The 20,598-nt window shown below is 41.5% G+C and overlaps 1 protein-coding gene across 1 annotated transcript in view; it reads right to left on the bottom strand.

The window, feature by feature from the left end:
* The window catches only part of rfwd3 (ring finger and WD repeat domain 3), a 39,459-nt gene that overhangs the window by 5,849 nt on the left and 13,012 nt on the right, over positions 1-20,598 (bottom strand). The window contains exons 7-12 of the mRNA XM_080437375.1: positions 19,512-19,626; positions 17,496-17,730; positions 15,756-15,906; positions 8,155-8,331; positions 5,567-5,784; positions 2,695-2,912 (exon numbers count right to left, since the gene is read on the bottom strand). Coding sequence (XP_080293501.1) covers positions 2,695-2,912; positions 5,567-5,784; positions 8,155-8,331; positions 15,756-15,906; positions 17,496-17,730; positions 19,512-19,626 — 1,114 coding nt within the window. The remainder of the gene's footprint in view (positions 1-2,694; positions 2,913-5,566; positions 5,785-8,154; positions 8,332-15,755; positions 15,907-17,495; positions 17,731-19,511; positions 19,627-20,598) is intronic.

Genomic DNA, 20,598 nt, shown 5'->3' with positions numbered 1-20,598 from the left:
AAATTGCTCTATTGATCAAAATCAAAAGACACGTTTGCACACTGTAGCTCTCTTCTTCTATGACTTTATTGTGGCATCCAACTCATAAAAGTGACATTTCGAGCACACTGCTTCTTCAGACTTCAGACTCAACTCAGAAGAAGAGCTGTGTGCTCGAAACATCACTTTAATGAGGTGGATGCCACAATAAAGTCATAGCAGGGAGCTACAGTCTGTGTACAAACTAGGCCTGTCCCCGACTAAGGATTTATTAGTCCAATCTAATTGGCGACTAATTGCCAATAGTCGACTGGCAGTCGACTAATAATTTTTTATTTATTTTTTTAAGGGCCAAAATACATTTTATTTCAAAGGGCCAAGTCTACACAGTTTGTTTTGTCTCTCCAGCAGAGTTTCTAGTGTCTCTATCTCTCTCTGGAAGAGGTTGCACATGAACTCTGCAGCCGCACTGAGGCGCTCCAACACAAACAATACCAATGCAAAGACGGAGGAATAAGAAGAATAAAGTGGAAGTTACGTGTGGCTGCAGGTGTAGACTTGGCCAAAAAACAATTTAAAACATTTTTGGCCATTAAAAAAAACCAAAAAACTTTTCGACTAGTTTCGACTAAGAGACACGCAGTCGACTCGGACCCCCCGCGACTAACCAGTCGACTAGTTGACTTAGTCGAGGTCAGGCCTAGTACAAACCCGTCTTTTTGCTTTTGATCAATGTTTCTAATGAGTTCAGCACCTGCCTTTAAAGGGCGTGTGGATGTGCGTGACCTCCTTTGATCCCAAATTGCTCTATATTCCCATAATCATTGTTATATTCATCCAATCAGCAAAGAGAACTCGTACATGAATAAACACGTGAAAACCGCAAGTGACCAAACAAAGACATTAGCGTTTTGAGCATTTGAAAATAAAATAAAGACATTAATATAAAAAATATGGATGCCAGGTTGAAAGTGGTTAAACTGTGTTCTGCTCTTAACCCATTGAGACCTGAGGCCGATTCTTACTAATGTATATATATGTCTATGAATTAAATACCAAGGCCCTCATTGGAAACAAGACCGCAAGGACTTTCATGAACGGACCTGTTAGACAAAGTATTTTAAATGTCACTGTGCCGTTTTACATTTTTTGCCTAATAAAATATTCAATCAATCAATGTCAAGGACCCCCAAATTGACATGTATTTGGCCGGCGACCCCCATCTCAAAAATATGTTGTTCCAGGGACCCCCAGAAGCAAAGATTTGAGTTAGAAATGTTTGCATTAAAAGAATATAAATATATAAATTTGCACACATTTCCTCGATTTTTCAAAAATAGCAGATCTACAAGCACTCTGTGCCGCGCTATGAGCTTGTATATCTGCTATTTTTGAATAGCCAAAGTGTAAAATAATGCTTTTTTAGCTCAAATCAAAAAGTGACACAGATACGTTCCAGGTCTTAATGGGTTAATCCAGCAGCCACAGTGGATGTGTGTATAGTTAGCTCTTCATCTAACCTCACTCCGTCAAATGGAAGAAGCTTGCGACACACATTTTGTTTCACAGCGTACTTGCATCTGAGACTCCGGGCGCAGAATCGATGACAGACGGAGTTTCATTTTTTCAAGCTACTAGGCAGGTGATTGGATGATCCCGCCCCTAGCAGCCGCTGATTGGTTCGTATGCGCAGCGGTTCGGGCAGCTTTACTCTGTGAGCAATCCCAGACCCTCCTTCCTGAAACCAAATGCAATGCAATGCATGAGATTTCCGGAGGGAGGGGGTGTTTACCAGGCTACTCTTCATCAGCCCTTCATCAAAACCACAAGACAAATCAAGAACAATTCAAGCATTCATACGACCTGTTACACAAAACATGCAAAGTCATTTCCAGACTACGTAAACATTCTGCTTCTGCACCCAAACACAGACAGCATGCACTCATCACTAGGTGCACACACACACACACACACACACACACACACACACACACACACACATTTATAATACTATACTTTTGAGGACATCAACATTTTAGGGCGGTATTGAAAATAGCCAAGAAATAGCAAATATACAAGCTCTCAGGTTGTGAGCTTGTATATTGGCAAATTTTCAGTGACATAGCCGCACAATTCTCACCCTAAAAATCTTGTTTAACAGTTTCTCTTGTTAGGACCAGGAAAATGCACCTCACATGTCATGTCTATTTCTCAAATTCTACTATTACTTGTGGGGACACTTGTGCCTCACAACTATATTAATACAAGTACACACACACACACAAGAGAGATTTGTATTGCTATACTTGTGAGGACATCAACGTTTTAAGACGGCGATTTTATGAATGCTATTTATTTTAATTAAATGTTTCAACTGTAAGCCTAAAGCCGTAAAACAGCTTGTAGAATTGGCAATTTCTCAGTGCAAAACACAAGCGCGAAACTAGGTATAAATGCGACATAACCATCACTAACCCCTAAACCTAACTTCTAACTGTCCAATCCTGACACGAACCCCAACCTGAATCTTTTTCTAATTGTAAACGTCTCTCTAAAAATCTTTTTTCAACCATGAAACAACCATTGTTCTTGTGAGTACCAGGGAAATGGTCCTCACAACATTCGTTTCACACATTCTACTATACTTGTGGGGACATTTGGTCCTCACAAGTATAGTAACACACACACACACACACACACACTGAGTGTTCTCACCATGGTGGAGTTGCTGGCCTCGTCTCCGACACACACCAGCGTGGCGCCCCCTCCGGCGGGGCTGCTGAACACGGCGTTCTTGGTGAGCAGCTTGCAGGAGGAGCCGGCGCTGAAGGTTTGGACCGGGTTGCAGGAGCAGCTGGGCTCCTGGGCCGCGTCCTGCTGGGGGGTCCGGCTCAGCTCCATCAGCACGCTGCGCAGCGTGGGGTTGGAGCGCCCTGGGTGGAGGAGAGAGAGAGAGAGAGGAGAGGAGAGACAGATGGAACAGTTGGAAAAGGAGCACTAAGCAAAAAAAAGAATCAAAAGGCCTCTTCTTCAAAGTAAAAAGCTGTAGTCGTCCGACTTTAGCCATTTTCAACCCATCTTCATATAATTGGTCCTCATGCTCATTATAATATGACATCATTTCAGTCTACTCACTCTGTGTCTCAGAGGAGGGCTGTGGCCAGTTCAGAAACCCGCCTACCAGTGACATCATTGATAGGCGGGTTTCTTAACTGTCCAGAGACCCTCCTCTGAGACACAGACCAAGTAGAAATAAATGGTACCATATTATGAGCATTAGTGAGGACCACTTATATGAACATGGGTTGAAAATGGCTTAAAGTGATCCTTAAAGTCTGTGAAAGATAAATGCAGTGAGTAGAAAGTGTCTCTTTGGTTAGATAAAGAAGGAGCGTTTCAAAAAGCGCTCTTTTAATTGTTTTATACTATCTGTGGATCGTTTCTCTTAGCCAGTGGAGCTTTAGTTACCGTGAGCTGTGTTTTCTTTTTCTGTTTTTTCTCGATCTTCAAATCCTACAATCTCTTAAAAACAGCGTGAGATTCATTTGCGTTATTAGCAAAATGAACTACCGCACCGGTTTCCTGTTTGGCCAGGAACTACCGGTGCGGTAGTTCCTGGCCAAACAGGAAACCGCCGCGGTAGTTCCTGGCCAAACAGGAAACCGCCGCGGTAGTTCCTGGCCAAACAGGAAACCGGTGCATTTCCGTTTCCCGACTGGATGACGTCATTTTCGCGGGAAAGGCTCACAGAGCCACCTTTTCAATAGAAATTATAATAGAAAAGGCTTTCGGGGGTGAAATTCATGGAGTGGGTGTTGTGAAACATTTGCCACTGACTCACAAAAGATATACAATTTAACTTTAGTTTTGTTGAAAAAGTTACCTAGTATTACTTTAACAATTATAAAGATGAACTAGCCTTTTCTACACTTTTTTTGGAAGATGTGCAACGTATCCATTCTGTGTGCTCCAATGCGGTGGTTCTCAAAGACACACAAATGTATTTGGAATGTACTCTTTTTACATACAGTAACCAAGTATCCAGTCCAATTAAAACGGTTTCCATTCTTATAGGTTTTATAACAGAAGGATCGTTGGTGTCCCGTCAGAACTGCCGTTACTGTGAAAAATATGATTCAAGCCCCTTGAGACACTTTCCTCCTGGTGGTCAATATGATTAAACTATTTCAGGAAATCAATTTGCTTCCAGTAGCAAATGATGTAATTTAATGTCTGATTTGACTGTAGAATCGATCAACTCAGTCGGCCTGTTGTTGATCAATGAGGTCGTTGCGGTACGAGCTCAGACACACGTCTACAATATTGATTTAACCCTTTAAGACCGGGGGACGCATCTGTGTAACCACTTTATCCATATTTTATACTTTTGGCTATTCAAAAATAGCAGATATACAAGCTTGTAGATCTGCTATTTATTTTTAAATCGTGTTTTTTTTTTGCAAATCTTTGAATATATCTCTATAAAGCAATTGTTTTTTACTCAAATCTTTGCTTCTGGGGGTCCCTGGAATTATTTTTATATTAATTTTTTAGATGGGGGTCCGCAGCCAAATACATATCGTTGTGGGGCTCCTTGACACTGACATTAATATTATAGCAACATAAGTGTTTCAGAAAACTGTTTTAAACTGATTTAGAAGACATTTGTAGAATCCCCAGAAGCAATAACATTTTAGCTAGAAATGCTCGCTTTAAATATATATACAGTATATTCAAAGATTTGCACAACATTTTTCACGATTTTTCAAAAATAGCAGATCTACAAGCTCATAGCGCGGCACTCGGTGCCGCGCTATGAGCTTGTATATCTGCTATTTTTGAATAGCCCAACGAAATCTAAAAATGACACACAGATGCGTTCTCAGGTCTTAAAGAGTTAAAGTCGATCGGTACCGTTCAACTCCTAACAGATCATCACAGTCGGGTAGAAACCTTGTATGTCCACAACTGTTACTTTTCAGGAAATGGAAAAAAGAACCCGTGTTCCAATGGATCCAATGTAGTTATTATTTAGCAGTGGTGGAAAGTAACTAAGTACATTTACTTAAGTACTGTACTTAAGTATAATTTTGAGGTATTTGTACTCTACTTGAGTATTTCCAATTTCCAATACTTTTACTTCTACTCCACTACATCTCAGAGGCAAATATTGTACTTTTACTCCACTACAATTATTTGAAAACTTTAGTTACTAGTTACTTTTCAGATATAAACTATGATATAATGAAACATACATTAACCACTTTAGCCCTATTTTATACATAGGCTATTTGAAAATAGCAGATCTACAAGCTCACAACGCGTTGAGAGCTTGTAGATCGGCTATTTTCAAATATTTAGTACTTTTACTTTTGGTACTTTAAGTACATTTTGATGCCAATACTTTTGTACTTTTACTCAAGTCAATTTTAAATTTTGGATTTTTTACTTGTAACAGAGTATTTTTATATTGCAGTATTGATACTTTTACTTAAGTACAGAATTTGAGTACTTTTTCCACCACTGTCATTTAGCCACAAAAGCTCTCGTGACTCTCGGTGCCGCGCTACGAGCTCGTCTCTCTCACCTGGCCGGTAAGTGACCAGACAGTGGCGGCTCTCCGTCTCCACCTGGATGTCGGTGCAGCCGCTGGTCTCCAGGGGCAGCATGTGGGGCTTGTAGGAGGTCCCGGAGTCCACCTGCTCCCAGAAGTAGGCGCCCTCCAGGGTGCCCACGATGAGCCCCCCGCAGGGGAACGAGCTGGAGGCCGCCCTGGGGACGTAGCACAGGGACGCCACCGGACATCTAGGAGGAGGACAACGCAGAAGTGTTTGTTTGTATTTGTTAATGAGGACATGTGTTATTGTGTTCATTTTTTAATGCTGATGTTGATGAATTGAATAGATAGGACCACAATGGAAACAACAAGTCCCTTACTGTACAACGTGCAGCGTATTACTAGTATTGACTAGTATTCAGTCAATCAATCAAAAAAAAGTGGAAGGTGGAAAAAGTACTCATATTTTTTACTTAAAGTTGTACAATGCAAATTCACAACTAACGATTTTTAGCAACCTCTGCTGGTCACTACCGTCACTGCATACAATTTCCGTAGTCCTCGATTACCCAGAATTCCATTCGTTTTCACCGGAAGCCGGAAGCGTTTCAAAAAGCGATCTTTTAATTGTTTTATACTATCTACGGATCGTTTCTCTTAGCCAGTGGAGCATTAGTTACCATGAGCTGTGCTTTCTTTTTCTGTTCTTTTTCGATCTCCCAATCCTACATTATCTTAAAATCAGCGTGAGGTTCCTTTTTGTTAATAGCGCGGTAGTTCCTGGCCAAACAGGAAACCGTTGCGGTAGTTCCTGAGGACGTCGGCCACGACGTCATGACGTTGGCCAGGAACGTCATTTTCCCGGGAAAGTCCCCCCCGTACACGTTCAATAGAAAATATATAAATAAAAGGCTTCCGGGGGTGAAATTCACGGAGTGGGTGTTGTGAAACTTTTGCCACTCGCAAAAGATATACAATTTAACTTTAGTTTTGTTGAAAACGTTACCTAGTATTACTTTAATGAGGACATGTGTTATAGAGCACCGAAGTCCTGACGTGACTCGTTCATCCCCAGGTTTGCGGAAGTAATTTCTCTATGGAGAATAACATTGGGTCATCTTAGAATCGTCTCATATAAGAATTGTGGTCCAAAAATAAACACCGCGTGTCGGCGTTATTGTCAGGGAGGGGGTTCTGTATAGTTTATGATAGTCAGTCACTTATATTTGATACAGTCTGTTTCTGGCGAAAATGTAACTAATTCGGCGGAAGTAACATTAGCGTTTTCTCACCGTCAGTTGATGCTTCATATCCATAAGAGTCAACACGCCGGGGTCATGTGTTTATTTTTGGAACACAGTTCTTATTTGACGCGATATTAAATACGTCTATGGGATTCAGAACGGGGGTGGAAAACTGCGAACCAGGTAGACAAACAAAGGATGTGTAAATGACGTCAGACTTCGGCGGTCTATTGTGTTAATTTTTTATGCTGATGTTGATGAATTGAATAGATAGGACCACAATGGAAACAACAAGTCCCTTACTGTACAAAGTGCAGCGTTTACATTTCTGACTAATGAAGTATTCAGTCAATCAATCAAAAAAAAAGTGGAAGGTGGAAAAAGTACTCATATTTTTTACTTAAGTAAAAGTATCAATACTGCAATGTAGAAATACTCTGTTACAAGTAAAAGTCCGGAATTCAAAATTTACTTGAGTAAAAGTACAAAGGGTTCAAGGTTCAACTTTATTAATGTCCTAAAAGGGCAAATAGGTTTACAGCAAGAGTTAGGAAAACAAAACAAAAAGTATTGGTATCAAAATGTACTTTAAGTACCAAAAGTAGAAAGCACTCATCATACAGAATGTCCCATTTCATGTTTTTTAAATGTATAAAAAATTGAAAATAGCAGATCTAAAAGCTCACAGATCGGCTATTTTCAAATGGCCGAAATGTCTATAGGGCTGAAGTGGTTAATGTATGTTTCGTAATAATAATCAAAACCTACAAAGTAACTACGGTAGTAACTTATGTTTTCAAATAATTGCAGTGGAGTAAAAGTACAATATTTACCTCAGAGATGTAGTGGGGCAGAAGTAAAAGTACCAAAAATTGGGAATACTCCAGTAAACAAAAAACACCTCAAAAACGTTTATAAACGTTTTTGAGAATTTAGCTACTACCTGCCAAAAACGTTTATAAACATTTTTGGCAAAAAAAAACATTTTTCTACAAAAAAGAAATTATAAAAATATTTTTTATTTTTTGGGTTTTTCCGTTTTTCCGTTCGTCACAAAGAACCAGGAGAGAACATTTTCCAAAAAGTTGCTGCTCCATTCACTTCAATGTTAAAAAATAAACGGACAAAAAAAATAAAAAAAAATATCTAAGTAGGCTACTAGCTTAGAAAAGACTGGCAGTCTGTGAGGGTAAAAAACAAAAAAAACTCTGGCAGTTTAAGAGTTACAGAAACACAGTACTTGAGTAAACGTTACTTTACACCACTGCTGTAGGTCATATTGGAAAAAAACACAAAACCTCAAAAGATGGAGATGAAGAGGTTTCTGCCACGATATATATATATAAGCAACGCTACAAGACGTGAGCGACCCACCTGGAGCGGAGCGGCAGCAGCTGGTGCACGTGTGTGCTGGTGTCTCTGGTGTCATAGACCAGCACGGCTCCGTTCATCAGACCAGCGTACACGTAGTTGTTGTTGTCCAGCGACCAGCAGCAGCTCCACACCGGCTTGCCCGTGTTGTACGTCTGCACCACCGTGTTGGTCATCAAACTGCAAGACACATAATGTTAATCTCCAACTTAATAAACACGACGTTTATTCCTTATAGCTCAGTTTATTCAATTGTACAGTCAGCGGGACAAACAACAACACACGTTCCCTCCATGTTTGTAATGTCAACCGCAGCGCTCACTGCGCATGCGTATATACCTGTGTGGGTCATACCATAATGTCTATAGTAAAGGGGCAACCTAAGTTAACAATCTCCCTCTTCTTTCTTTAAAGAAAAAGAAATAAATTCAGACATCCAATAAAACTGGTGCATTACAGAAAAGTGCATTTCAAAAGCAAATCAACAAAACAAAATACAATGCAATAAAATCTGTATTTCCCCTCTTTTTTTTTTTTTTTTGTAAACAAAACATTTAAACAGGATTCCAAAGTCCTTCACTGAATGCTTTCAAGAGCACTAGAGGTGATGCTCCTTTTTTTGTCAGACAGTCAGCGAGTTGGGCTTTTGTCACGGACCAGAGCACCTTTTTGATTTTCTTGCTCTGAATGAGCTCCTTGATTCCACTTATGTCTAAACGAAGTCTCTTCTCTGTGACCTGTTTTGTTGACTTAAGGGCATCGAACAGGGAGTGATTGTCAGTCACACAGACCAACGCAGGAACATTTAGTTCAACAGAACCAGTAGTGAGCTCAGAAAAGAGAGTGGCAAGGAAGATTGCATTGTCTATTCCATCCGACATGGCAAGAGTCTCTCCCGCAAGGGTGCTCCGCACCACACGTCTGATCCTCCTGGATTGCCAGCACAGAGGAGAAAACATCCCCCTCTCCCCCATAAGGGTGATCAATGTCCCTCCTTGTGTACCTCCATCTGGCAAGTTTCCCAGTGAAGCATCACTGAAAACAGTCAAGGTCAAAGCATCATTATTACCCAAATGTTTAAATTTCAGAGTAACCTTTTCAGATTTTAGTTTACGAATCACCTTATTTGCATCATGGATGGACTGAACAGTAGCATTTTTCATAACGGATGCCAAAACACAAGCATCAAACATCACGTCAGGTCTGGTCTGCTTTGCAACCCAAAGAATCTGTCCTATTTTTGATCTAAGCTGCTCTTTTTCTGTTTCACCAAGAGGTGAATCCCTCTGTATAGCACGTGCTGGCTGCATGTGGATGGGTTGCAAATTTTCAATATAGCTGTGCTGATGCATCTCTATTACTCCCTTAACAGTGACAATATCCATTCCCACATAACAGAAATTATCATGTTCCTCACGTCCCACATGGAACGCAGACTTCAGTTGAGGAATCACATTAGTTACAAAATGTTGTGAGCCAGCCCAAAGAAAATCATCGACATGACATGCAAGTACACCTGTAATTTTGCACTGTTTATCTAGCCAATAAAACACTGCAGGATCCACTTGTGAAACTTTACCACCTGTGCCTAGCATGATTTCTTTCACTCTGTTATACCAATAAAGTGATGCATCTGCTAGACCATATACACATTTCTTTAATTTCCATAGAACGCCTTTACTGTCTGCTTCTGGGGGTGGGCGAACATGAATGTCCCTTGACAACTCCATGCCCTGCAAAAATGCAGATTTAATGTCCATAGAATGGACTTTCCACTGATTTTGACAAATCACAGCTAGCAATAACCTTAGTGATTCAGAGGCACAGGTTGGTGAATCTTTCTGTAGCTCTTGTATATTATGCTCCTCAAAACCTCTGGCTACAAGCCTGGCTTTGGGCACAATACCTTTGTCAGTGTCTTTTAGACTACAGACCCATCGGGTGGAAACACACTTTTGGCCTGCATCCTCAACTTCTTCAAAGACATTATTGTTGTTCCAGTTTTTTATCTCTTCCTGTTTAGCTGCATCAAAAGATATGTCTTTCGTTATTAGCACATCAGCATCTCTGACTTCTGATTCAACGCTGAGACCATTAACACGAGACAGATCAACTGCCTCCTGTTGACCATGACTTCCATCGGTTTCAAGAAGCTGCAGATTATACCAATTTTTGTACGCTCCTGTGGCTTTTCCTGCTCTGCTTAGAACTATAGCTTTACATGGAACACTTTCATCGTTTTTCAGAAAGGTTACAGTCTGTCCTGTTTTTAACTTTACATTTTCAGAAAGAACAGAGCTATCATCACAGACATTGTGCTCCATTTCAGTTTGTGTCACATCATTTTGAGTCACTAGAGGACGTACCCCTGCTCCTGCACTTGACTCTCTGTCACTCTCCTGTTCGTTGTCTGTGGCTTGTTCACTATCTGAGCTACCTGTGGCTCTATTTACAACACCTGTGTTTTGATCTTGTTCAGCATCTGCTGCACGGTTCTGTACAACTTTTTCACTGTTTGTGTCATTGAAAACCTCACCCTGTACAGTAGTCTGGACATGTGTGTGTACCTTATTAAGTCTTAAGTGATGCACTCTAACAAGGATACCACCATGTCTTACAAATACAACAGCTCCATCCTGACCGATAACTACACCTGGCCCCTTCCACTCTGCACTGTCAGCTCGTTTGTAATAGACTTTGTCTCCTGTCTCATATTTTTCATCTGTGGGTCTGAGCTGCTTACGTAGGGCCCTTCTTATCCTCTCTGAACATTCAGCTTCAGTGAAAGCCTTCCTAGATGCATGCAACGCTGATATGTGTTGCCCTACCCTTGCACTCACTGTAGTACCTTCTAGGGCAGGTAGCTTATCAATTAATACAGAGGGAAGGTTAGGATTTTGACCAAATACAAGTTGATGTGGGCTATAACCATGGACGCTGTGCATACAGTTCTTGGCCATAAGGGCCCAGTCTAGGGCAGTATACCAGTCACATCCATTTTCCCGTCTCACCTTCAAGAGAATGTCAGTGAGAGTCTGATTGTGTCTTTCCAACAGCCCGTTGCTCCAGGGACTGTATCCTGCTGTTGTCCTCGTCTCGATGTTGAAGTTCTCCGCCATATCTCTGAACTCTGCATTATTGAACTCGCCCCCATTATCGCTATACAAAATACGGGGGGGGCCATGAACACTAATCCACGTGTGGATGAGGGAGTTGACAATTTCAGAGGCCTTTTTGGTTTTCACAATACTTCCTGCACTGAAGCGTGTGAATTGGTCGATCACATGTAGATACCACACTCCTGGCTCCAACTCGTGCAGGTCCACTGCTACGGTTTCATTGTATTCCGAGGCTAGAGGCAGACCAACAGCTGGCTTTGGCTTTGTTCTGCTGTATCTCTGGCATATGTCACAGTCATGTACTATCTGTTGCAAAATAGTGGGGCAGTCCTTGTCTTTATTTCCAGAGCTTTGGATTAACCTCTGCAGCCTGTCTGCTGATGCGTGTCCAAACTGTTTGTGAAGCTTGAGAAGGACCTTGCGCTTTTCACCTGGGGACATGTTTTCTGTCACGGTCAGGGCTTCATCTTCAGCTGTCGCTGCAAGTATCACGTCATCTTTCATTTTCCTCCCTGTGTTGTCTTCATCTCTTATGTCTACACAGTAGTGTCCTGAGCTAGTGAACTCAAGAGGTATCTGTTGCTTAAACATCACTGCTCTGTCATTTTCCATGTCTAAAACAGTTCCTGCCCTCTTCAGTGATGATTTACTTAGCAGAAGTGGGATATCAACTTCGACCACTTCTGTCTCTATGTAACATTTTGTTTGTCCTATCTTGGCAGGTAGTTTCACTTTCCTGGTAGAATATACTAAATTCCCATCTCCAAAACGAAATGGTCTGCTACTGGAATGTTCTGTCTTCATCAGCTTGTTTGCCTGCTCTTGACTGAGACCATTAACAAAGCTGACAAGCCATTTCTCCCCACACACTGTACGAGTGCATGCTGTGTCTATGATGGCTGATCCCAGGGATTCAGTCATGAAAATCTCAGCGTCAGACATGCGGTCATTTGTCATCAACGTGATATTGACTTCATCTACATTTTCGTCTTCGGTGAATCTTACTTGTTCGTTCCTCTTGTGGGGGCAGTCCTTGGCCCAATGGAATGTGCTTTGACACACCGCACATCTTGATCGCTTACCGAACTTATCCAATGGGTTAGTACCCGGCAGCGGTGACTTCTGTTGAGCACTTTGAGCACTTTGAAACGTCGTGTTCCGTCTTCCTTTTCCTTGTCGTTGTTCTGTGAAGAAAGCTGCGTCCTGGTTTAGTTGTATTCCATTTGACGAGCCTGGCGTTTTCCCTCCAAAAATCCGCTTGAGTGCCGACTTCATTGATGCAAACTTTAGGTCTGGACATGCCGTCAGTGCAAGCTGTCTGTTTTTCTCGTCGAGACAGGCTGTATCTAACAGCTTGAAGGCTAATATGGCATCAGGAAGCGTCATGTTATACTTTTTCATCCGGTTGTATCGCTGTTCAAAGTCAATTATGTAGTCCGCCATTGAAACTGAACTGTCCTTTGTTAAACGATCAAACTGGGTATACGCTTCGTAGGCCCGATCCCTTTCCTCTTGCTGAAACACGCCGTCCAGTTTCGCCAATAAAGTTTCCATACCATTATCACGGTCCAAGTCTTCTGCAGGTATTTCCATAGCGATTTCCCTGGCTCTCCCTTCGAGCCCCAACGCCACAGCAAGCGCCTGCTTCTTTTTATCGAGTTCAGTAACTCGCGTCCATATGTTGACTTCATTTTTCCAACACTCGTATGGTCTCGTTTCGTCAAACTTCGGCGGTACTCTATAGTTTGCAGCCATCCTCAAACCATCCTCTGCTACCAATGTTAATCTCCAACTTAATAAACACGACGTTTATTCCTTATAGCTCAGTTTATTCAATTGTACAGTCAGCGGGACAAACAACAACACACGTTCCCTCCATGTTTGTAATGTCAACCGCAGCGCTCACTGCGCATGCGTATATACCTGTGTGGGTCATACCATAATGTCTATAGTAAAGGGGCAACCTAAGTTAACACATAACACACAACAACACAGACACTGTGATCAATAGATAAAGATACCTTATTGATCCTGCGGGGAGAAATTAAGGCCGCCAGAGCCAACACAGCAGTGTAAGTTACAGACAGGGTCCCCACACATTTTTAGCAATGAATTTCCAAAACTTTTCCAGAATATTTAGCCCAATTTCCAGACCTATATAACAACCATTCAGCGCAATAATGTGTCTCTTACTCCTATGTACAATGCCCAAAAATAGGCAGTGTAGCAAAAATAAAGCATAGAATGGTACAATTCCATTCAAAACTTCGTGCAAAATTAGGGCATAGCTCACTGGAATACAAGACTCATTATGGCATCCTTATGACTTATTTTTTTTAAATAATATTGCCTTGCATTTGCCCCATTTATGAATTTAAAAGTAATGAAGGATGCAAGGATGTTTTAAATTACACTTTTGTTGTAGGTTTTCCTATGTTTTTCCTATTAAGTTTTCAACAAGAGGATACTGTCAGACACGAGGAGGGATGAACATAATTATGTAAAACAAATCAAGAGTGGTAAACTTAAAGTGCCATTTATTTTAGGATCAGTACAGTATCCGGCTAAGATTTGTGGCATAACTTGCAGCCAGCTCTATTCGGGTCCTCTTCTCGCTTTACCCAGTCTTTAAACTTTTCATTTGTAAGCCACAAATTATTAAACAAACATTTCCCTGGCATTGTGGATCATACTACTAGTTCATCCGATATATTTTAACTGCGTTCGTTTACGCTTCACCGACTATTCACATGTTGCTCGCAATTGTTTGTTGGGACAGCAAACACACAACCTGCACAAGTTGCCAGGTTGGTGTCACGTGACAAACAAACAGCTCTACAAGCTAACTACTCATCACGCTGCAGCACGTTGTGAGCTTGTAGCTCTGTTATTTTTATCACGTGACCAACCTGGCACCCTATGCAGTGCAACCTAACAATTGAGACATACATTAGGCTGCAATCACACAGCCCGTTCGGCGAAAAACTACTTATGTTACATATTTTATGTAATGTTATACATGTTTATGAAAATGTTTTGTGTTAACAAAATCAATAGCCAAAAACAATGCATAGCCAAATATTTGTCCAGGACCCTTGATAAATTCCAGGACCTTTGATCAATTCCAAACCTTTTCCAGTACTGGATTTTTTAAATTTTTATTTCAAAATATTTCCAGGAATTTCATGACCGTGGGGACCCTGTACAGATAAGGACAAGAAGTACAAGAAGAGGTACATGTCACGTAAAGTGAATTGTACATGCATATTATACACCAAGTCTGCTAGGCGCATGCGCTCGCCGGTATGCGTGAGTTGTGAATGAATGGCACCTGGTAATAAATCAGTCTAGTGATATACCCTGTTGAACGTGTGTCAGAGTGTCCTGTGTGTTCTAATCTAATGTGATTATGAGCGTATGAAAACGCCACAGTACAGAAGAATAACATCACAACAAATACACCTTAAAGAAATATAAGTAAATATACATATGCATACACCCTATACCAGGGTTCCCCAATTACTTTTCCCCAAGGGCCAAATTATGTCTCGGGTACCAAGCCGAGGGCCAGGGGCAGTGTGCCCGCCGAAATCGTGCATGCACGAAGCGCGCAAAATGTGTTGTTTTTTATTTGTTTGTTTTTCTCTAATCGAGCTAATTTGACACTGTGTTATTTTAGGCCTGGGATTCTTAAATCCTGCGTTGAGGGTCACACAAGGAAAAAAAATTCTTCGTCGTTTTTCATTTTTCTTCAAGCCGTTTGGTGAACTTTTGTCAATTTGGAAACGATATGACTATTATGCAAAAATAATTGAGATTATCTCAAATAATTGCGATTAGGCGAGTGTAACAGGCCTATTGGAAACATCTACCGCACTTTTGACTTTTCATAATATATTCGATATTTATTCGATATTATTGCCCTCTCGTGTGAAAGTGTGTGAGGTGTGTGATATTTGTGTGAGAGAGAGAGCGAGAGACACAGAAGTATGGCTGCTGGCCACTGCAGCGCTATCTTCTTCACTTGAAAGTTTCAAATGAACGTCAAACAGCAGGTGGTGTGAACGACACATCAATGGCCGTGATAACAAAACCATTCATTTAAAAAAGATAGATCGATAGATGGAGACAATTTCAAATAAGAAAAGCTAATTTGGGAGACTGAAACCATGTTGGAAAAGTCCCCTTCAAGCCTCATTTATACATTTATTGCCTACGGGGACGCGAGACGAAAAGAACAAATCTACAAGCTCACAACACGTCGCATTTTGCGCTTGTAGATCTGCTATGTTCATGAGCAACACTGACGTGCACTCAAGCAGTGACCAATGACAACGAGATAAAAGCAAAGAGTGGGAAACGGTTCTCAACACGATGTTAAAATAAAAACCACAGCACCTGATCTACACTCCACATGTGAGTTGGGTTGTGCTGTGTTCCTTACCTGGTGAGTTTGATGGTGTTGTGTTGTGCTGTGTTCCTTACCTGGTGAGTTTGATGGTGTTGTCCAGCGCCGCAGACAGCATGAGGCTGTCGGCCTGTCTGTTGAAGGCCAGGCCTCTGATCTGCTTGGCGTGGATGGGAACGTACTGGCTGGCCTTCATGTTCACCGCGCTGATCTTCTTCACCCCGCAGCCTGGAGAGAGAGAGGGGGAGAGAAAGACATACAGATCCTGAGATGTGTCAATCTGATCAGGGAACTGTGGCGCGATACTTCCAGAGCCGTCTTTGTGGCTTCTGAAAAACGCTAAATCTGACTGAATAGATGGTTTTAATTATCATTTGAGGTTTCATGTGGAGGTCATACATTGTTCCATCACAGCACAATGAGCACATTGCTCGAAGCGATCATGTCCATTCTTCGGTCTGGGCTTTTATCTAAACCATTATAGTACCTAGGTTTATTCAAATGAGGCTATAGAATGAAACATTCATTCTATCTCTTAACCCATTAACTCATTCAGTGCCACAAGACGTCAAAGACGTCATGAGGCCTGACGCCCTGTGTGCCCCAACTCATTATTATTATTTTATTTTTTTTGAAAAACATGTTCAGAACCCAAGATATGATGATTTGCTGCTCCATTCACTTCTTGTTTAACTTTTTACTGCAAAAGGCTGTATCTCGGCTCGGCTCCTAAGCACTATAGCAATATCTCTGCTGTCCGGCAGAAACCAGCCAACTCCAAAATGTTCATTTTTCAGGAAATGAAAACAAAAGGTGGAGTTAGGAGGTTTTGTTCATCATTGATAAGAACAGCTGAATGGACCTCTAAGCTCACAATGAGGTTGGAGGTCAAAAGGGGGTGGAGCCTGGAGTCAGCAAAACCAGCTAACTCCGGTGGAGTTCGCTTTCCAGAAAGTTTGAGGATCCAATGGAGTTAGCTGGTTTTGTCTGAAGCGCTTTTTAATACTTTTCATTGGTTCAATATTTGTTTTACCAACACACAGACGTAAAGGGTGTTCAATTGCACTGATTTATGGAAAAAAATGCAAAAGCATCAAAATGGAGTTAGCTGGTTTCTGCCGGACAGCAACAACATTTGAGCTCAAATCTTTGCTCCTGGGGGGTCCCTTGAACAAAACATTTTCAGATGGGGGACCGTGGCCAAATACATATAATTTTGGTGGTCCTTGACATAAAAAAGTTTGAGAACCACTGATATATTATAGCAACAAGGTTTCTTTTTCAAAAAACAACTGTTAGGATTTAGAATCCCCCAGAAGCAAAGATTTGAGTTACAAATGTTCGCTTTAAAAACATACATAATATATTATTCAAGGATTTGCACCCATTTTCAAGATATTTTTTTCAAATAGCAGATCTACAAGCTCATAGCGCGCTATAGAAACAGAAAGAAAAAGACTTCTGCGGTCTTTGAATTAAGTTTTACCGCATACAAGTTTGTCGTCATCCGTGTACGATGCCGTTCTAAGAGACTAAAATAACCCATTAAGACCTGGAACGCATCTGTGTCACTTTAGATTTCTTTGGCTATTCAAAAATAGCAGATATACAAGCTCATAGCGCGGCACCGAGTGCCGCGCTATGAGCTTGTAGATCTGCTATTTTTGAAAAATCTTGAAAAAACATTTTTAGATTAAAAAAAAAAAAAACTGTTAGGATTTAGAAAACATTTTTAAGAATGGACTCAGGTCTTAATGGGATAATACAGGCAGCAGGAGCCGGCAGGCGGCAGAGACAGTGTGTTTTCTTTTTTTTACCAGGAACAAGGGTGGCGTGGGGAGAGTTCTGGGAGGCCAGGAGACAGCTGAGCGGCTCGCAGTAGGACAGCACCCTGCAGCCCCCCGTCTGGGACACCAACACGGCCTTGTTGAAGTGGTACTGGGCCTGGATGCTCCGGGAGGCGTCCCCCGCTCTCTGGGACTGACCCAGGAGCAACGAGGAGGAATGCTGGGAGGAGCCACTGCCCGCCTGGCTCATCAACGTCTTCAACTCCTACCACGTTTATTTACACGAGTACAAAACACACACACACACACACACACACACACACCAACTTATGAGGTTACATAACGAGCAGTGGTGTAAAGTAACTAAGTACATTTACTCAAGTACTGTACTTAACTCTTTGACTGCCAGAGTATTTTCATAAAGTACTCCCCCATTGCCAGCAATTTTCGTGTTTTTTTTATTTTTATATTTTGAAAAATTTCATGAAAATAATTGAACAGACTGTTTTTTAAAGACGCCGCACAAATCCGCCACCAGAGAGCAGCACATGATAGCTTGATCAGCTCCTGGTGTCACTGTTTACCTTCTTGAGCTATTAGACAGGGAAAACCATGAAAACGGATGTGACGTCCTCCCAGATTGTTTTGATCGTCAGAATTACGTTGTGATACACGACGGCGATGACTGATCGTCACCCAGACCATAGATTATAGAAGAGAAGCTGTCCGTTTGTCCGTCATACCGTGTGAAAAACCGTTTGTTTACCTATTTTGGACGAAATGACCGGGGGAAAATAATCAAAAACCGGAAACGGAACCCAGGACATGAAACCGGATGCAGATATGGGTGAAGTAAGTGGAACTCGAGAATAACATTGAATTTTAAGCAGCATAGCGCGATCAGAGATTAAACAATGAACGCAAATCCAACGCGTCAAACGCGTCAATGGCGTGGGTGGATTAAGTAGTTATTGACGCGTTTTCGAGTCAATGGCGTTTATAGAGTTAAGTACAATTTTTTACTGTACTGGAGTATTTCCAATTTTCAATACTTTTACTTCTACTCCACTACATCTCAGAGGCAAATATTGTACTTTTACTCTACTACAATTACTTGAAATCTTTAGCTACTAGCAGATATAAATTATGCTATAAAAACACATTAACCACTTAAGCCCTATAAAATAGCAGATCTGCTATTTTCAAACATTTTAGTACTTTTACTTTTGGTACTTTAAGTACATTTTGATACCAATACTTTTGTACTTTTTCCTAAAGTAAATTTTGAATTCCAGACTTTTACTTGCAACAGGGAAATTCTACATTGCAGTATTGATACTTTTACTTAAAGGCATACTAGGTAACGTTTTCAACAAAACTAAAGTTAAATTGTATATCTTTTGTGAGTGGCAAAAGTTTCACAACACCCACTCCATGAATTTCACCCCCGGAAGCCTTTTATTTATATATTTTATATTGAACGTGGACTGGGGGGACTTTCCCGGGGAAATGACGTCATCTGGCCGGAAAACGGAGGTGGAAATGCACTGGTTTCCTGTTTGGCCAGGAACTACCGCAACGGTTTCCTGTTTGGCCAGGAACTATCGCGCTAATAACAAAAAGGAACCTCACGCTGATTTTAAGAGAATGTAGGATTAGAAGATCGAAAAAGAACAGAAAAAGAAAGCACAGCTCATGGTAACTAATGCTCCACTGGCTAAGAGAAACGATCCGTAGATAGTATAAAACAATTAAAAGATCGCTTTTTGAAACGCTTCCGGCTTCCGGTGAAAACGAATGGAATTCTGGGTAATCGAGGACCACGGAAATTGTATGCAGTGACGGTAGTGACCAGCAGAGGTTGCTAAAAATCGTTAGTTGTGAATTTGCATTGTACAACTTTAAGTAAAACATTTGGTACTTTTTCCACCACTGCATACAAGGAATTCAACTTTGTCAGGGAGAAGTGGTTAATTGGACGGTTGCAGATGTGAAGAAATGCTGCTGCTTCCATACATACATACTAACATTAGGTACGTAACGTACCTGCAGCTGTCTGCGTAGTTTGCCACATTCCTCTGTCATGACCTGCAGCTGCAGCCGGCACTGAGCCGACTCCAGCTCTGCCCTCCTCCTGAGACTCTGCTCGTCCTCCAGTGACCTATAGGAGAAACACACGACCCAACACATCACCTTTCATCCACTATTGTTCTTTCTACACATATCAGCAAATACCATTTACCTTTATTACACGGTTTGGTTGAATGCTTCATTCCGATTGGTCAATCCCTGAATTCAGCGGTAGAGATGCCGCGATCCGATTAACAGATCGGATATCGGCCCGATATCAGGTAAGAGATGGAGATCGGATCGCCTCGAAAATGACCGATCAAACGCTCCGATCAAACGCTCCGATCAAAACACTCCATTCCAGTACTCCACTCCAGCAGTTGTATCTAACCAGCACGCTGTGAAACTTTGTTGACTATGATTCTGGAGAGGTTGTGTTCTCTGTTTGAGTAATATCACTTGATCAATCCTTTTTTAACATTTAGTTTTTAACATACAATCAGTAATAAAAAGTAAAGATAAGGAGCGTGGACCGCGGTCGTGGCCGCGTGCCATATGTCGTACGGGCTGACACACAGTCCGTGCAAGCAACACAGAAGTGCGCAGCGCGTCCTGATCCAGACTTCATTCAAATTCTCCGTCACCGTCATCCACACAAGTATGTTTATAAATACCTTGTGACTGTTAAATTATATCACCAGCCGATCAAACAATACCATTTGAAACGTAAATGATTTTGGCTGAATTAACAACACTGGCTTTTGCAACGCGAGCCTCTCTCTCGCAGTGGTGTAAATGAATGGCCTTCTAATCTTCATCATCCTACAGCGTCACACAAAAGCATCAAAAGTAGATCTACAAGCTCTATGAGGTTTCCACCCGACAGAGACAATATTATGTACTGTATAGTCCCTGTCACTGCCAACCCTAACCTTGGGGGAGGGTGTAGACTAGAGACGACCACTTTATTCTGCCGTTTTTGTCCCCTCTCATCCCCTCTCCTCCAGGCCAGTGGTTTTCAACCTTTTTCATATCAAGGTCCATTATTTATTCCACATTTAAG

This window comes from Gymnoscopelus braueri (assembly GCF_963280865.1).
Source record: "Gymnoscopelus braueri genome assembly, chromosome: 9".
In the NCBI taxonomy this organism is placed as follows: domain Eukaryota; kingdom Metazoa; phylum Chordata; class Actinopteri; order Myctophiformes; family Myctophidae; genus Gymnoscopelus; species Gymnoscopelus braueri.
The sequence above is the reverse complement of the archived record's forward strand: the minus strand, read 5'-3'. Positions and strand labels throughout refer to the sequence as shown.